At 47.6% G+C, this 19,681-nt stretch overlaps 1 protein-coding gene across 1 annotated transcript; it reads right to left on the bottom strand.

The window, feature by feature from the left end:
* Nucleotides 1-3,494: 3,494 nt before the first annotated feature.
* On the bottom strand, nt 3,495-12,063 carry LOC139836149 (DEAD-box ATP-dependent RNA helicase 13-like). Its single transcript, XM_071826614.1, has 7 exons — nt 12,049-12,063; nt 10,041-10,201; nt 9,743-9,923; nt 9,132-9,254; nt 8,921-9,037; nt 8,648-8,752; nt 3,495-3,659 (listed from the first exon to the last, which is right to left on the bottom strand). Exons 1-7 carry the CDS (start codon nt 12,061-12,063, stop codon nt 3,513-3,515), a joined length of 849 nt encoding a protein of 282 aa, XP_071682715.1. The 3' UTR covers nt 3,495-3,512.
* Nucleotides 12,064-19,681: the final 7,618 nt, after the last annotated feature.

A 19,681-nucleotide genomic window follows, 5' to 3' on the forward strand; every position in this document is an offset into this window, starting at 1 on the left:
CCAGGGTAATCGCCTCTGATCTTATAACGCAATGCGGTGCATACCGGGCATTCATTCAAATTCTCGTATTCACCGCGGTAGAGGATGCGATCGTTGATGCATGCATGTATCTTGAACCTCTAAACCTAGAGGGCAGACAACCTTCTTTGCTTCGTACGTAGTGGCGGGCAACTCGTTATTCTTTGGAAACATATTCTTCAACATTTTCAGCAAGTTTTCAAATGCCGAGTCAGCTACACCTGCACGTGCCTTCCATCTCAGCAAATCCGGTGTGCAGCCCAGCTTTTTCAGACCATCATCGCATCCGGAGTACAGCGCCTTCTGTGATCCTCTAACATGCGATCCAAATTCTCCCTCTCTTTTTCAGTTTCGCAGCGTCTCCGTGCATCAGCAATGGTCCGACCAAGATCATCAACGGGATCATCATCACGTGCCTCTTCTTCACCTTCCCCTTCACCTTCCCCTTCACCTTCAGCATCCTCCATGAAAGTATCACCGAAATGAGCAAGATAGCTTTCATCGATGAAATCATCCCCTTCTTCATCTTCTTCCATTATAACCCCTCTTTCTCCATGCTTGGTCCAACAATTATAGCTTGGCATGAAACCGTGCCGAAGCAGGTGCATGTGAACATCTCTTGAGGAAGAGTAACCATTCTGATTCTTACATTTAACACATGGACAGATAACAAAACCCCCCTGCTTGTTCGCATTAGCCACTACGAGGAAATCTTTCAAACCCGCACTGAACTTGCCGGAGAGTCGGTTACCGTACATCCATTGTCGATTCATCTGCATTATTATAATATAAAATATATAATTAACCATCATGCATTTGTTAAACTAACTAGCTACAAACAATATAAATTAAACAATGAACTACACACACATGCACATTTTATCAACGACACATCAAAGGTTCAAGTTGCTAACCGCGATCGAGGAGGAAAAAATAAATGAGAAAGCTCAAGTGTGGCTCCAACACTTCATATCATGTTTGTTTCATGCTCTTGGGGCATTTCATCAAACACCTTATGTGCATAAGAGGAACCAAAAGCAAACCTAACACCCACTTGTGAAGCTTGTGAAGAGAATGGCACCAAATGGCTAAGTGTTGGCTGCTGGGTGGGTATATATAGGGGAGGGGCTTTAGTCCCGGTTGGCCTGGCCAACCGCGACTAAAGGCCTTCGGGCACCTTTAGTCGCGGTTGGCCTGGCCAACCGCGACTAAAGCCCCCCACGTGCACCGGCTGGCCACCGAGCGCCCTGGGCCCAGGCCTTTGGTCGCGGTTCGCCTCCCGAATCGCGACTAAAGGTACCATTAGTCGCGGTTCCTGCAGCATCGCGACTTATGGGGCTCACCCGAAGCCTGTTTTTCCACCAGTGGTAGTACCATTTTTATTTATAGCTAGGGGTATTTTGAAATATGAACGCTCGGACAGAGCCAGATAAAATCCAATGTTCATCAGCATTATTATAGGAATGGCACGTGTACGAGATAAATGTAGAATGCAGGCTTCTTGCATTCTTTTAAATATTGAGAAATGAATAATTGCAGCGCCATGACCACTGGAGATGCATGAGTGCAAGCGGAGCGAATTAGAAAAGAATGATGAAAGAAAATTACTCTTCTTCTCTTCATGTTTCTTCCGCCTCCAATTTTCAGCAAGTCTTCTCTTCTCTCTTTGGAGTTGTCTAAAAAATAGGGTTTCCCCTCCCGGGCCGCCACGCACGGGCGGCTCCGGAGGCTCCCCACGCCAATCCCTAGAGAAGCCGCCGCCGAAGCTCCTCCTCCGGCCGCTGCCGCCGCCAGGGCCGGCGGTGGCGGCCACGCCTGGCCGTCGAAGATGGCGGGCGCGGGCGGGCGCGCCCGGCGGGTCCCCTTCGTGCGGCGGCGGGACGCCATGGGCGGCGCGGCGGAGCTAGTGCGGGCGGCGGCGCAGGGGCTCTGCGGGCTCTGCGACGCGCGGCGGAGGTCCGGGGAGGGAGGCGGCACGGCGTCATGGCGGAGTCCGGCGAGGTCTGCAGCAGGAGAGGAGCGGAGCGGAGCGGCGCTGGGCGTGGCCGGTGCGGGAGGTGGTGGCGCGGAGAAGCTCGGCCGGGAGAGCCTCGGTGAGCAGAGGTCCGCCGCCTCGAGCCCGGCGAGGTGCGTGTCGCCGAGATCTGCGGCGGTGCGGCGCGGGGCGTGGCCGGTGCGGGAGGTGGCGGCGCGGAGAAGCTCGGCCGGGGAGAGCCTCGGCGAGCAGAGGTCCGCCGCCTCGAGTCCGGCGAGGCCGGTGTCGCCCGGCGGCGGAGAGAGGAGGATGGAGTGCGGGCCAGATCTGGGCTTCATGGGCCCGATCTGGGCCTGCTGGGCCGGGGCGACCTGGACGTGGGTGGGCGCCTGGAGTGGGCGAGGTCCACCGCGGGCAGCGTTGCTCCGGCTGGAGGGGAGCATGGAGGCTGCGGTGCCTGGTCGGTCTGGAGGTGGAGATGGAGGTTGACCGGATCTTCGGCGTGCGGGGTGTGTCGGAGTGGCTTGCAGTTTTTTGCGGCTTCATCTTTGAGGCGCTGTGGCGGCAGCGGTGAGAGGCTCAAAGGCGCTCTGCCCTTGCTCTGGGGCTTCGGAGATGGTCGACGACTCGGATGAAAATCTTGCCTAGCTTGGGTTGGGCCGGTGGCGACGGCGCCTGTGGGCGTCGTTCCCCTCCTTGGAGGCGTCGCCGTGGAGTGTCGGCATCTCCCTACCCTTGGAGTTCGGGTGTCTTCGGACGAAAGCCTTGATCCGGTGCGGATCGGCACGATGGCGGCGTCGTCGACGTCGTGACTCTGTTGAGAGCTTCGTGCGTGAAGACACGATGCAGAGGTTCCTTGCTGCTCTAATCCGGTGGCGCAGCGGTCCGAGGCAGCTTTCCAGGGCGCTATGCACGCCTTTGCTGGCATTTCTTGAGGACGTCTTCTTGGGTCCGACCAAGTCCCGCCATTGATCTCCTTCGGATGGTGCGTTGAGGAGGAAGGCCTTGCCGGAGTTGTTCTTCTACGGAGGTGCTGGCGTCGGTCGAGACGTGGCTTGGTTCTTTGCTTAGGATAGGTGCTTTGTGTTGTGGTTGTTTCGTCTGTAGCCGGTGTGTGTGGGGTTACCCTCGTTGCTTGTAGCGAGTGGTGCCGTTCTTGTATTCAAACCTCTGCCTTCTATAAAGATATGGTACGCCTTTGGCGTACTCTCGTTTTTTTTTTTTTTTCTTCTCTTCTCTCTTTGCTTGTCCATATTCACACAAATCTGACAGCATAAAATCAGTAATAGATAAGAGAAGGGGCAGAAGAATATACAAACAAAAGCAACTGATATATGAACTACACACAAATTAGAAACTTGGTTCTGGTTATGAGTGACATAAATGTCGATTGAAAAGCTCACCTCTTGCCCGGAATCTTGAAGAGCTTGCAAGGGTTCCACACGATCCTGGCCACACGAGCTTAGCTTACCAATAAAATACTAATGCTATTAACCCTAATATAATATTATTAAATCATTCAAACCTGTTGAAGTTTCTGGAGCTTTGCAGATGTTGCCTTTCGTTGCTTGTGGCCTTGTACACGTTCTTCCTCGCTGTCACTAGCATCCAATATAAGTCCCATGGATTCAGCATTCCTCTGAAGCCAGGATTTGTTAGCATTTTCCTGAAAAGCAGACAGCAGTCAGAGTGTAAAGTTGTGATAATAACAATAATTGATAATGTTACAATGAAAGAGTACAATGGTTTATATAGGAGAAGGGGGGAGAGGAGGTGCAGCGCACGGCCTAAACCCTAACTTGATATGCAAGTAAATATAGTCTAACATCCCCCCGCAGTCTCAACCGTGGGCTCGACAACGTTGAGACTGAAACGAATCTCTGTAAATGGTGTAGTAGCAAGTCCTTTGGTAAAAATATCTGCAAACTGAGCCGTAGAAGGCACATGAAGAACACGCACTTCTCCCAAAGCGACCTTCTCGCGAACAAAATGGATGTCAATCTCGATATGCTTTGTCCGCCGATGCTGAACTGGGTTTCCAGACATATAAACAGCTGAAATATTATCACAATATACCACTGTGGCCTGACCAATAGGTCGATGTAACTCAACAAGTAACTGACGCAACCAAACTGTTTCAGCAACTGCGTGAGCAACAGCACGGTACTCAGCCTCGGCTGACGAGCGAGAAACCGTAAGCTGACGCTTCGAAGACCAAGAAATTAAATTGTTGCCAAGAAAAACACAGAAGCCTGAAGTGGATCGACGAGTGTTTGGACAACCAGCCCAGTCTGCATCGGAATATGCTGTCAATGATGTGGGTGATGAAGTGTTGATATGCAAACTATGATCTAATGTACCTTTGAGATATCTAAGTATGCGTTTGACATGGTTAAAATGCGGGACTCTTGGATCATGCATGTAAAGACAAGCTTGCTGGACAGCATATGATATTTCTGGACGTGTAATAGTGAGATACTGAAGGGCTCCAGTTAAGCTACGGTAGAGAGTAGGATCAGGAAAAATATCACCAGCCGAGGAAATTTTTGAAGAAGTATCTACGGGTGTACGGGATGGTTGACAATCTAACATTCCAGCCCGAGTTAGGAGATCAACAGAGTACTGACGTTGAGAGAGAAAAAGACCAGAAGAATCACGAGTGACTGCTATACCTAAGAAGTGATGAAGGGAACCTAGATCAGTCATAGAGAATTCAGTTTGTAGGAGCGAAATAATATGAGTGAGAAAAGTTGTGGAGGAGGCAGTGAGAACTATATCATCAACATAAAGTAAGAGATATGCAACCTGGGTGTTAGAGTGATAAACAAAAAGAGAGTAATCAGAACGAGAGGGAATGAATCCTATAGTTTGAATAAAGGTAGAAAAACGTTGAAACCAGGCTCGGGGTGCTTGTTTGAGGCCATAGAGAGATTTTTGGAGAAGACAAACGTGATCAGGAAAAGAAGAATCTTCGAAACCGGAAGGTTGTTGAGAATAGACGACTTCGTTAAGGAGCCATGGAGGAAAGCATTTTTTACATCAAGTTGATGAATGGGCCAGGAAGAAGAAACAGCAAGACTAAGAATGGTTCGGATGGTGCTAGGTTTAACTACTGGAGAGAAAGTTTCGTCGTAATCGACACCGTGTTGTTGAGAGAATCCACGACAAACCCAACGCGCTTTATACCGAGAGAGAGTGCCATCAGAATGAAATTTTTGACGGAACACCCACTTTCCAGAGACAACGTTTGCATTAGGAGGTCGGGGAACAAGTTGCCATGTGTTATTGGATTGAAGTGCGTGAAACTCATCGCGCATGGCAGCGGACCAGTTTGGATCAAGAAGAGCAGATTTGTATGTTTTAGGAAGAGGTGAGAGAGTTGGAGAAGCATGAAGATTGAGGCGTGTTTGAGGAAGTCGAAAACCAGACTTGGCACGTGTGCGCATGGGATGGTCGTTATGAGGTGCGATAATGGGAACAGCATGTGAAGGAGGGGCTGGTGCATCCGGCGCAGCGGAGGAGGAGGACGCAGCAGCATGAGGGGCAGGAGGTTTGGGGCGGCGAGCGTAAACCTGGGTGATGGGTGGTCGGGACACGGGTGCTGATGAGGCTGTCGGAGCAACCAAGTCGACCGGGGCAGGGTTAGGGACTACCGTGGCAGGAGAACTGGGGGCGGTAGGAACGAAAAAGTGAGGGTTTATGGAATTGGCTGGGCGAGGGGTGACTGTGGTGGGAGGAGGGGTAGAGGTTCTAGTGGCGAAAGGAAAGATGGTTTCATCGAAAGTGACATGCCTAGAGATGTGAATGTGACCGGTTACAAGATCAAAACACCGGTAGCCTTTGTGTTCATCTGAATAACCTAGGAAGACACAGGGAAGGGAACGTGGAGAGAGTTTGTTTGGGGAAGTTGCATAGACATTGGGAAAACAAAGACAACCAAAAACGCGAAGCTCAGTGTAGTTTGGGTGAGAGAGAAAAAGGGAGTAGAAAGGTGTGGTGTTTGGGTTAGTGCTAGATGGTCGAATATTGAGGAGATAGGTTGCAGTTCTAAGAGCTTCAGCCCAAAACGTGGAAGGCAAAGATGATTGAATAAGGAGTGTGCGAATGATGTCATTGATGGTGCGGAGTGATCGCTCAGCCTTGCCATTTTGTGGGGAAGTGTAAGGACAAGAGAAACGAAGGAGAATGCCATGTTGGAGAAAGAAATTACGGTTTGCAAAGTTGTTAAATTCTTTTCCATTGTCACATTGGATAAATTTGATGGGTAAAAAGAAGTGTGTGTTGACATAGGTTTTAAAGTTGATAAAAAGTGAGTGGACATCGGATTTGTTGCGAAGTGGAAAAGTCCAAACGAAGTGTGTAAAGTCATCTAAAATAACTAAGTAGTATTTGAAACCGGAGAGACTGAGAGTTGGAGAGGTCCATAGATCACAATGCAAAAGTTCAAAGGGATAAGTACTATGAGAAGTAGAATGCACAAATGGTAAACGAACATGTTTTCCTTGTTGACAAAACTCACAAATAGAGGGATTATGAGCCTCTTTATTACAGGGGATCGAAAAATCACTAAGAAGAGAGGATAAAGTGGCTTTATTCGGATGGCCTAAGCGTTGATGCCATAGATCTACGGAGGCGAGCATGGATGATGGAGACGAGGCCGCAGGAGCACCATGAACATAGTAGAGGTCGCTAGAGCTATCGAAGCGAACGATCTCCGCCTTGGTCATGAAATCCTTCACAGACAAGCCAAAAGGGTCAAATTCGACGGAAACATAGTTGTCTGTGGTGAAACGACGAACAGAGATTAAATATTTAATGAGGGCTGGTGCAACTAAGACATCTTTAAGTAGGAGTGGTTTGGAAGTGGAAGATGCAAGGTTTGTATGACCGACACATGAAATTGGTATGGAGGAACCATCGCCTAATGTAATGGATGAAAAATAAGATGGTATGCAAGTTGACAGCATAGTATTCGATGAAGACATGTGGCTAGAAGCACCAGAATCGAAAATCCAATCAGTACCTGAATTATCTTGAGCAGCAAAATTATTCATAGCCTGAAGAAACGCAGCTTGGTCCCAGCTCGGAGTAGAGGGAGTCGGTGCAGTTGACGGAGCAGGTACTGGCGCAGATGGTGGCGGTGCAGCAGGAGTCGAGGACATAGTGTATGGCGAGTAGTAGCCTCCAGGATTATAGGTGACCGGTGCCGAAAGGCCATAAGGACCCATAGCAAAGGGCATCGGCGAGGCATAGGGAGCCGGCGATGGTGCAGCATACATGGGCGGTGAAGGAGCAGCATAATGAGCATGTGCAGGGACCCGTGGTGCAAGAAGACCAGGTGAGCCTGTATGAGGATGCACGCCGGGCTGCCACGAACCAGTGAAGGCAGGTGGCGCGCCAATAGGAGAGGGCGCGGTCCAGGGCATTGGCCAAGCCTGAACCATGCCAGTCCAAGGGTCCTGAGAAGATCGCCAAGTTGGTGCTGCAGGTGGAGCCGGTGGTGGTGCCGGGGCAGGTGGAGGAGCCGATGCTGTTGGAGGAGGCCGTGATGCAGGCGGCCGATAGATAGGCCGAGTGCCCCTATAGTTGGGGCTGGGGCGCCAACCTGGCGGTGGAACAGGCGCAGGTGGCCCCGGAGGTGGTGGCGGTGCAGGAGGCCGGGGAGCAGCGGCGTATGCCTGAGGGCGAGACTCTTGAGTGGTCATGGCGCGGTCCGCCCAGGAGAGCATGGAACGGACTTCTGCAAAGGAAGGAGGCGGCCGCATCATGGGGATGAAGGACTGCTGCTTGTCGAAGCGCTGATTGAGGCCGACGAGAAGGATCTTGATGAGCTGTTTGTCCTCAATGGGATCACCGAGTTCACGAAGTTCATCGGCGATGGTCTGGAGGCGCTGACAGTATACCCCCACGGGCAAGTCGCCCTGGGCAGTGTTCCGAAGCTCCGTGTTGAGCGTGTTGACACGGGCGTCGGCGTTGTCCTGAAAAAGCTGACGGAGGGCTGCCCAAAGGGAGGCGGCGCTGGTGGCAGCCCTGAAAACGAGATTGAAAATCTCGGTGCTCACCCGCTGGTAGATCCACTGGATCACAGCGAGATCATCCTTGACCCAGCGGTGATCCGAGGGAGATGGCGGGATGTTGGGGTCGACGTGCGCCATGAGGTTGCAGCGGCCCAAGTGCACCTCAAAAAGATGCTTCCAATGGTAGTAGTTGTGTTTGGGGAGATCTAAAGTGATGGGAATCAATGGAGTAACGTCGGAGATTGTATCGGCGAAGTTGATGGTGGAGGCGATAGAGGTGGATGTTTTGGCAGCCGCGGCGGCGGCCATGGCATCGCGTCACTCGAAGAACCCTGGAGGGGGCGGCGGCGGCGGGGTGGGAGGCGTGGGAGCCATGCCCTAGGATCTAACCTTAATCTGATACCATGTAAAGTTGTGATAATAACAATAATTGATAATGTTACAATGAAAGAGTACAATGGTTTATATAGGAGAAGGGGGGAGAGGAGGTGCAGCGCACGGCCTAAACCCTAACTTGATATGCAAGTAAATATAGTCTAACACAGAGCGTGGACAACTATAACTAAAACTAATCAGAGGTCAGTGCTCAATCCATACATGTTAAAAATGATCAAAGAAAATCTAACAAACCACTTACCTGTGAATTTTTACGCGATATCTTGTCGATCTGCCGAGCAAGGGAGAGCCTATTCATTACTTGAGGCATGTACGCCTGATCAACAGGAAACTGCTGGAGGTTCTCCTGTGGTTTTCAAGCAATAGTTAGTCAGCTTAATCTGAGAAAGAACCATAATTAAATTGCACCATCTTGAGTGGTTGAGAAGGGTGAAAATGCACTTGTCATGAGAGATTTAATAGGCTGTGTATGTGGGTAACATGCAACATATGAATACATATGAACGGAAATCACCTTTGAAAATGACTTGCAGAGAGAGTAAAACTTGGCTTTGTCATCAGGAGAGATCAACGCAATACTGCAACCTGCCAATGATTTACGCGCTGTCCTTCCACTCCTGTGGATATAAACCTAAGAGGGGCAAACAAGATTGCAAAAATCTAGTTAGTGATTTTGGTCTCAATGTAAGATAAGTGTAGGTTAAAGAAATAAACAGTGCACCTACATCACTGGAATGTGGCAGTTGATAATGGATAACAGTTCGGACATTATCAAAGTCCATGCCCCTTGCAAAACCATCAGTCGCGACCAAAATGGAATTCTCACTTTCACGGAAACGATCGACAGCCTGAATGAACACAAGAAAGTCTCAATGCTTTATCTTACAAAAGGCAAAGCTAAACATTACTAAGCTTAGAAGTTGTTAGCTTTACTTGACTATGACAAGGCAGAGATAGGGTTCCAATTTAAAATAAGCAAGAAGAAAAAAAAACTACAGTGAAGGTCATACATCACAAAACAATTGGAAAACAAAAGTAAAGAACCTGCTGATCCCAGAACCAGTTATTAAGCGGTAATTTTAGGAAAACATTAGTACATTACTATATGTTAGCAACATCCCGCAATAAAAAGAAACAATGATTCCAACCATAACCATTTAAGTCATTAAGTGTTTAATACTCCCTCTGTTCCATAGTTGCCGCTGATTTACTACAAAGTTTTACTAAATTAGCGACATGGAACAGAGGGAGTAGATAATATGTAAAGTGGAACACGATTCCAAGAGCTAAGAAAAAGTTACATATTTGTACAGTGTACAGTTTATGGAAGAGTCACCTTCATGCGAGCCCTTTGTTGCATTTGAGCGTGATTTGTCAAGACATTGATTCCGAGTATGCGCAATAAAGAAGAAATGTGACGCAATGCAGCAATCGATGTGCAAAATATTATTGTGCGGCCTTGCCCATGAACACTTAATATATAGTACAGGTTGGCATCCTTATCATCATCGCTACACCTGCAAAACAAGCAAAAAGTAAGTTTTCAGTGTCAAACTACTACAGTGTTTGCATAAAAAATTACAAGCCAAAGATAAACGGCTATTACAATGAAAGTACAAGGAAAAAAGGCATACTCGATGAATGATTCTTCAAGTTTCGCAGGCAAGATCGAAGCATTTGTTAAATCAATTATTTCTGCATTAGGTTTCATACCAGCCTGCTTCGAAAGTGCTTCGATGGAGCTCAAATCATCAGCCGTTGATGCCTTTGAAGTAGAAAGGCCACGCTTTAACTTCTTGCGAAAATTAGCTGACAGTGCAAGTGTGGCTGAGAAGACAAAGGTTTGCCTCTTTTTTACTTGCAAATTTAGCACAGTTTCACAGCTTGACGTGGCTTTTACAGTTGGCTCATCAGAACTATTAGATAGAGGAAGCATCTCAATGATAGATTGCACTTCTTTGAAATGACCCCGCTCTATCATTCTATCAGCCTCATCCAACACGAAGAATGACAGTGAATGCAGCTGAGTGATAAATAAATGGAAGCATTGTGACAGTTAGCACCATGTCTTCAACAATAAATAACGAAAAGAGAATTGCAATAAATAGAACAAGCCACATTTATATACTTTTACCTTCACTCTGGGATTTTTCCATCAACACCGTCTGGGCTGGGGCACTGTATGAGTTGTTGGGCTACCTAGCACACTGCATGAGCTGTTGGGCTGCCTAGCACACTCCATGCATCAGCCAATCATTTCCGGGCTGGCACAGTGCATGCAACACAACAGATTTCAACTATGTCTTTCTCTCGGTTTTTCTTTTCACCTCTTTAATTTAAATTGGCACTGCTTTCATTCTATTTTCATAAAAACAAAATCAATCCCTTTTTTGCTGGCTCTATGCTTTTCACCGCCTCTAAACAGAAAAGCTATTCTATCTACATATAGATGGACAAACAGCCAAAATGCTGATACATAGACATATAATAGGACTATCCTCCATTAGAATAGAGTAGATTAAGTACATGCTCCGTAATGTCAAGCCAACCTTGGCGTGTGAAACTAAGGATAAGTACAAATGGGACAGGCATGCTGCCAAGCTCAGTAATTCCGTTTTTGAGATCTCAGTAATTCCGTTTTTGAGATCCCATTTTGATGCGGCGGGATTAGCGCTGCAGTCTCACTTATCCCGTATCTAATCAATCGCAATGTTAGTCAGGTGTTTTTGGGAAAACTATGCAAGCGAATTCGCGCATGCTACTCTCCGCAGCCGACCGTGAGAATTCACATCTGCCCGACTTCTTAGAATTCCCATAATCCATTTTCTCCCGGTAGGACGGAATAGGCCTGACGTGGGAATGTGGGATATGACGTGACCATGCCACATGCATCGTTATGTGAAACCATGCACCATGCACATAGCAATCATCCATCTCATTCATGTATCGATACACACACACACCGGGCGGCACCAGGCGGGCGGTGGCCGACCTTACCATCATGGTCATGCTCCAGCCTCTACTTTTTCCCACAATCCCATGGATGTCTGTTTTGCCACGGTCGTCACCGCGGTGCACGCCCCGCTCAGCCTCACCTCCTAGTCGCCTTCGTCATGGGCGTGGGCATGTGTGGCGCGGCAGGCTTCCATGGAGTGATGCCGTAGGAGGTGGTTGATGAGGGCATATGCGTCGACATAGTTGGGAAGGAGATGGATGAGGAGAGAGCGTAGCACCCGTACGGTTTGGTTCCAGTGAGAGTGATGAGATGGACGATGTCATCGAAGATGAGCCTAGCTATATATCGTACTAGTAGTACGTGCCTAGAGGACCCGAAGTCTGTAAAGCTAAAATATTTAAGCTTGGGCTTCACCTTCAGTATCGAACATCCATTGGGCTTCACCTGTACGGTTTGGTTGCATGCATGCATAGAGGGCTAGCAGTTTAGGACACAGACATGTATATGTTTTCCACGTACCGTTCCATGAACCGATAATCGGCCGGGAGCTAAGCCAATCAGTACCCAGTCGGCTAATAATACTTAGTTCAAATTTTATAATTTATTTCATGACCGAAATTATGGTATGCGGGGAGTATTTATAATTTATTTCTAGATCCGCCGCGCCCAAGCCCTGTACCGGGCACCAAAATATTGGTCATCGTAGGATAGCTTTTTGCCTCACCGCAAAGCGGGCATCATCAGTGGGCAGCCCCCCCTCACCCCCCCCCCCCCCCCACACACACACACAACAAGATCGTGCATTTGAGGTTGTGTGCCTCTGCGGCGCCCTCTCCCACTTCCATGCATCGTCTCCTACATGGGTGGGGTTCCCGAGACATGCTGCAGCCGCGCAAACGACATTGTGGCAAGCTCCCCTCCGATACCACCATGCATGCAGCTAGAAATCCCACCCACTGTCGTGGACGACAACCCCTTCAACGACTACACATCCCTCACCATCACAGATCGACATAGCTTGCAACTTGTAGGTCACCCTACGTCGCTCCCCCGCCATTGCCGTCTCCAACATCTGGAACGGGCCAAATGCCGTCGTGATGAAGCGGAGTGTGAGGGGCATAAAAGGACACATATAATATGCGGCGACAGACGAAATAAGGAAATGCACATAAATTAGGGACTCGTGAAATAATAGGTTCATGCAATCATTTATAGATAAAAATAGTAACACACGACAAAATAAACGCACATAAAATGATATGTAATGCTTTAGCGCGCGTGATCCATAAACGATGGGCATAAATAAGGACGCGGACAAATTCTTGTCGATAGAACTTGCAGGGCCCATTCGGGGGCTTAGATGGTCTTCTTTTGGTCCCCGAAAACTTTCCGATAGGATACGTAAGTTCCAAAGTGCGAAGAAATTTCCCAATATGATACAATACTAGAGTTCTAAATACAAGTCTAGAAAAAAATAAGTTTCTAAGAGCCCTTCCAACGCCGCTCGAATCGCCTGGAAAAACGTACGTAGACGCTAAGGCTCTCAAAAAAACGTTGTTTAGGCGGGAGAACCTGCAATGTACTATGTAGGCTATAATTGTGTTGGGATTGGGACGGAAAACTGGCAGAACAAAAGTTTGGATGGGAAAAGTGCCAACACGAAAAACGAGCGGGAAAACTACCAAAATGAATATGGTGTGCAAAATTATGAAATCTTGGAACAACCAGGAGTACTAATGTAGTCTATATATACATGTTAATCTCGACATGGCACTGCACTGATCTGATTAATTAAGAGTATCAAAATTTTAGGAGTACCAAAATTTTGGAATGAGCCGCCAAGAGATCTTTAGACTATTTGTCCCTCCTAATTAGTGATCAGGTCACAAGCTTTTGGAGCTAGCAGGACTTATTATTATTGATGTGTACTATGCAGCTGCCTATGGACACCGATAAGCAAGATTCTAGAAACTTTTGGCATGACATCCCTATTTTTTGGACCATCAGGTCACAATTCAAACAATAAGCATCAATAAAAGTGCAACAACACAGCCCGACTCCATCACAAGTCTAACTTACAACTACATCATTACAACTTCTAGTAAGGAGCGTTACAAGAATCCGTCTGGAAGATTCCTGATTTGTAGTCACGATGGACAACTAATACAAATTCTGGTTTCGCAAACAAGAGTTCATCTTTCAAGGTTTGCATTGTTGGAATATCAGTAACATATACTCCCTCCATTCCTTTCTATAGTGCCTATAGATTTTTTGCACGCAAATTACTGCAAGATTATTTTTTTACACAAGACCCCCTGGTTGAACGATTTGAGATCAGACTAAAATTACAGAAATCGATAACTTCCTAACTTACCGTAACAAATCCCACAAATCTGTCTGGTTGACTCTCCATATATGTGCAGTCAGGTTTAATTAAGGAAAGAAAAACATTGTTTCCTAAATCTAAGCAATCCTTGGAGCCATGCATTAGGAATCTCAATTAATTGTTTCCTATTTTGTATGGATTTTTTTTTCATGCATGTCGTGTGGGAGTTGACCGGTGGAGGGGGTAATTGAAAAAAAAAACCAAGATGAAGCCTTATATTGTGAAACAAATGCCAAAAATCTATAGGCACTATAGAAATGAGCAGAGGGAGTATATTATTGTGTCAATGCCCAAAGCGCTAATGGTTTAGCAATATTACTTACATCTCTCATATGAGAGATAGAGATCTGAACTTATCTTTTGTTTAAATTAGCTACAGTAGCTCAAAAAACATGAGATACATATTGGGCCAACATTGGGATTTTTTACTTTGACCATTTATGTACAATTTGATTTGCCGCTGGAGCACCGTGGACATATGTATCCGTATTTGTTCATGGTGACATGGCAGGTCCAACCACCATCGTAGTTAGGCGCCACTCGGTAGGGCAAACCGAAAGCAAGATTTATATTAGGTGAATATATATAACCTTGCGATATAATGGGATACCTGGTATATTTGATATAATAGTCGACTAGTGCTCATTCTTTGCTAGCTTCGCCCTCTCTATGCTTAAATCCTGGATCCGCCCCTGCTAGCCGGACTCGTCTCTGGTAAAAACCACCATACCATCATCGTCGTAAGCGAAACCTGGGTACATGATTGCTTAATTGCTTCCATTTTTCATATAGGTCAAGTCCGTAATGATGATGTGGTTGCATGCATGCATGGAGGGCTAGCTAGTTTAGGACACATACATGTATATGTTTTCCACATACCGTTACATCAACCCATAATCGATCGGGAACCTAAGCCGGGAGTATTTACCGTAATTCACAGTGTTGACAATTCTCTTGTCTAATACTCCCTCCGTCCCACCAAAAGTGCCTAAAATTTGTCAAAATTTGGATGCATGTATCTATCTACAAGATAGTGTCTAGATACATCTAAGTTGTAATAAAGTTGAGACACTTTTGGTGGGATGGAAGGAGTACCACTGTAAATTTAGGGTTGTCCCGTGATGGTGAGGATTTAGTTCAGTATTGGGCCACCGTTGTCGGTAGTAGGGCATGTGCACCAAGACATATGCCGACAAAATTCTTTTGTGACTACCAAAATAGGATATTACTTAATCATTTTATTTATTTATTTCCCAATTGCAAAGTATTTTATTATGCAAAGCCATATATGAGTCAATAGTGCATGTTGCAATTCTTGTCATTCTTATGTGTTAAAGGCCCTAGGTCTAAACCCTTTGTGCGACTACTTTCACATCTATGTCTATAAATGGTTTGTAGAAGTTAGATCCAGTTGCACTATAATTTTTTGGTTTCAGTTACTTCGCTTAATTATTTATGAAGAGTGGTCTACTACAATGTATGGAAAAAACAAATGTTTGTCATGTTTGGCCCGGTTGTGGATAGTCAGAAATCTATACCATAATTAACATTGTTTCTTCCTGCAATTTCTAGTACTGGTGGTGCAACTTTAAGGTCACTTTTTGGATGTATATTGTCAGACAAAAAATGAAGAAAATTTCAATGGAAATTCATGGTAGATAGATTGAATCCCCATGTAAAAGGGAAGGAAAACCTAGAAAGTGCATGTGTTGTAAAAAAAAATAAGCGGGAAATCTACCAAACCAAAAAAGGTACTCCCTCCGATCCGGAAAAACTGCCGGACATGCGATTTTGCAAATAAACCCTAAAGCTTTTCTTGTTATCAACCCGCGCTCCCAACTTAGTTAACTAGAACACGTGTGTGAAACCTCATCTCCTACCTCCGGCCTCATGGGTCCTGAGCACCAACGTCCGTGGCCCCCTCTCAAATCTCTCAGATGGTGGCGCGCGGCCATGGCCGGCGCCGGAGTCCTACTAGCGTTCGCCTCCAGTATAGGAGCACCATGGAGTAGTAACTATCATTTTGTGACACATGAAATGATGGATCTTTAAACCCTAATCTTGATCCTAAATCCTAAACCATAAACTTTAACCATTCACATAAACCCTAACCCTAAACCCTACCCGGAATCCCAAACCTAAATCCTAAACCCTAACCATAAACACTACATCTCTAAAAGTACATGTCTAGAAAAATCTAACTTTCTGAGAGCCTTTCCAACGCCACCGGAATCGCCTTGCTTGGAGCATGCATATAGAAGCTATGGCTCTCGTAAAACGCTACTAACCTACAAATATTTTGGCGCAAAACCCTAGAATGCATGCAGGCTATAGTTATGTCAAAATTGGGCTGGAAAACTACCAGCACAAATGGTTGGGTGGGAAAAATGGGGTCAAATGCGATAAACCACATCTGACATTTCACCCTCTCTACGCCGCTTCTATCGCCCACCGCCTTCGGCTCCGGACAACTTTCGTCCGCCCCCACTAAACCGGCTCTAGATCCGCCGCGCCCAAGCCCCTGTACCGGCCACCAAAATGTAGCTGGTCAATTGGTTGCCCTAGGATAGCTTTTTCGCCTCACCGCAAAGCGGGGCATCATCGGTGGCGAGCCACGCCCCCTCCCACCAAGCACCGCACCGGGCTCATGGATTCGAGGTTGTGTGCTTCTGCGACGCCCTCTCCCACCGCCATGCGTTGCCTCCTACATGGACGATGTTCCCAGGACATGCTGCCCGCATCCCTCACCACTGCGTGAACGACTCTGAGGCGAGCTCTCCTTCCGGTGCCACCGTGCAGCTAGTGCACCCACCCACCAGCGTGGATGACGGCTCCTCTGATGCTACACATCCCTCACCGTCACAGAGCAAGATAGCTCACGACTTTTAGGTCACTAGGCGTCTCTCCCTCTTGATTGTTGTCTCTAACGTCTGGACTGGGCCAAGCGCCATCGCGATGAGGCGGAGCGAGGAGGCATAAAAGGACCCAAATAACATGTGGTGACAGACGATACAAGGAAATGCATATAAAGTAGGGACCCATGAAATGATAGTTTCATGCAATCATTGTATGCATAAAATATTAACATGCGACAAAAGAAACACACATAAAATGATATGTAATGCAATAGAGCGCACCAACGAGAAGACCCATGAAACGATGGGCGTAATATAAGGATCCAAACAAATTCTTGTTGATAGAACTTGCAGGGCTCATTCGGGGGCTTAAATGGTCTTTTTTTGGTCCCATGAAATTTCCCGATAGGACAGGTAAGTTCCAGAGTGCGACGGAATTTCCCTATATGGTAAAAAGTTAGACCTCTAAAAGTACATGTCTAGAAAAACGTAACTTTCTGCGTGCCCTTCCAATGTCGCTGGAATCACCTTGATTGGACCGCGCGCGTAGGTGGATGCTAAGGCTCTTGGAAAACGCTATTGACATGCAGAAATTTAGGGTAAAAAAACCTGGAATGTATGTGTTCTATAATTGCATCAGAGTTGGGACGGAAACTGGCAGAACAAAAGTTTGGATGGAAAAAGCGAGAAAACTACCAAAACGAAAATAGTGTGTTATAGACAACGTGGAAAACTATGTGGACAACCAGAATGATGAGAGCACCATTTTTGCTTGGGCATGTACCAAACTACCAATTGGTAGAATATAGGATGGAGAGATATAAATGATCCTGATAGGCAGGCATTGCTAGGCGGTGCCTTCAGATGGCACACCACCGTAGACGATCCCTCAAAAGGCCCCGGCGGTGCCTCCCTAGTCACCTCAAGGGTGCTGCGGATTGCGAGCGAGTTGATAGGGGTGCTCTTCGTGTATGTTTCCATCCCGAGCTCACCCAGTCGTGGAAATCTGGATTGATCTAGACGAAGGAGATGCCTGCCAATCAATGCTCGCCGCGGTGGTGGCAGACTCCTCCCGTTAGGCATCCGTCTACACGGATCACGAGCTCGTATAGCTATGCATGCGGGTTGCATGCCTTCCTAGTTGGTGTAGCCTAAGATGATGTAGCTCCTTGTTGAGTCCTTCGTTATCACCATCCATGTTGCTGTCATCGCCGTGGATGGACATTGTAGAGGACGGTGCCATGAGCTCAAATGCCAGTATGTCCATGTTGGCGGCCAGGGTGGATACTGGATAGTAGTGACGAGGACGGCAACGGGCAGGCGTGCACCGGACGAGGAGCTCCGCTCTGTGACCTGCCCACCATCACGCGGCAGCGAGAACACCAAGAGCAGGTACTCGTTGATGTTGCATGGTAACTTGGCAGTCCTTGAAGTGCTCCTTGAGCACCTCTAAGCCCTGTAGATTGTGCGCAAGGCGGCGCAAAGAGGCAATACTATTAGTATCTCGGCCAGCTAGATGTTGTTGAAAGGGAGAAAGAAATACACGTACCTGCAAGGAATACTAATGTAGCATACATATACATGTTAATCTTGACATAGCACCATTGATTAATTATGATATTTAGGAGTACCAAAATTTTGGAATGGTCCGCCGAGTAAGAGCTCTTCAGATTACGTATCACTCCTAGACTCCTAGTTAGTGATCAGGTCACAAGCTTTTGGAGCTAGCAGAACTTTTTTACTATTGATGTGTACTGCGCGAGTAAAATGCATCACGTACTAGTCCTGAAAGTTACTGGCTATGTCTAAAACAGTCCTGAAATTCATGAATTGCACTAATATAATGCTCGAAATTGCTTTAGATGTTCACCTACGGTCCTAGCTACGAAGCCCTACCGTATATGCTAACGTGGCAATGAATTGGGCCCACTACGACATTCACAACGGAAATCCGATCGTTCCATGTCTTCATCGCGACCACCCTACACCCTCCCACTATTAACTCCGGCTGTGCGTAGGGGAGAGGCCGACGGTGGTAGCATAGGAGCTGTTCTCTGGGCTCGACGATTACCAACACGTTCTGTGTTGTACTTCTGCTTCCGGAGCATGTATAAGCCGCCGTGTTCGCCGGTGGCCGGCCGTCGTGTGTGTTTTGAGCAGCCGTGGTGGCCACACTGCCGGCGCGCGAGCCTTCTCGCGTGCGTTGCCTTTACGTCGATCGTGTCCGTGCCGCTCGTCGCTCATGGCTTTGCCGCCGTTCATGGTCGTGTTGTCGTTCCTGGACATGGCGAGCTCCCTTCCTCAGCCGTAGACCGTAGTCGTGGGCATCGTACACTCGTACATCGATGACCCGTGGCGAGCTGCCCATATGTGAGCGACGCACCGTCGGGGTTTCTCAACAGTAAGCACCTCGGCGCGGGCAACGGTCGTGTGCGGCCCGGACTCCGCCCAACGAAGGCCGTGCGAAGCCATCTCGGCCACCGTCACCGTCTTCGCGACGCTCTGGGTGGCGTTGCCGATAGTTCACCTATATGTGCCATGCTGATAGGCGCGCACACAGATTGCAAGGAGGATATATACCTGTGCCCAGCCTCCCTATACCTTCAAGTCACGAGCTTGCTGCTCATGTCGGCATCTTCACTGAATATTTTGGACGGGTTGAAGCCTACATGAACAGCGGGACCTCCAGGCCCAATAACACTAGTCGGCATTGACGTTTGGCACGCTGGACGGCTTGAGGCTGGAGTACATCGACAAGGACGGCAAGCAGCAGTGCTGCTCGACCCATTTTTTAAGCCGGCTGGCTGAGCAGGGCATGTCAATCTGCTGGTGAGGTTCTGGTCTACGGCGAGCTCGCCATGACGAAGGTGGTGCCGAGCTGGTACCTGTACCAGAACGCGTGCATGGATGCCGCCTCTCATTTCGGTTGTGAGCACCGTAGTGGGCCTCAATGCCATGTCAGCGATATAGGTAGGGATTCTTAGCTAGGACCGCATGTGAACATGAAGAGCAATTTCTAGGACTGTATTAGCGCAGTTCCTGAGTTCCGGGACAATTTTAGACATGGCCATTAATTTC

This window comes from Lolium perenne, chromosome 2 (assembly GCF_019359855.2).
Source record: "Lolium perenne isolate Kyuss_39 chromosome 2, Kyuss_2.0, whole genome shotgun sequence".
In the NCBI taxonomy this organism is placed as follows: Eukaryota; Viridiplantae; Streptophyta; class Magnoliopsida; order Poales; family Poaceae; genus Lolium; species Lolium perenne.

Coding starts and splice junctions, on each gene's coding strand:
- LOC139836149 (XM_071826614.1), bottom strand. Junction 9,038..9,131: donor AACTGCCACATTCCAGTGAT/GTAGGTGCACTG, acceptor TGCCCCTCTTAG/GTTTATATCCACAGGAGTGG. Junction 8,753..8,920: donor TCTGCAAGTCATTTTCAAAG/GTGATTTCCGTT, acceptor TGAAAACCACAG/GAGAACCTCCAGCAGTTTCC.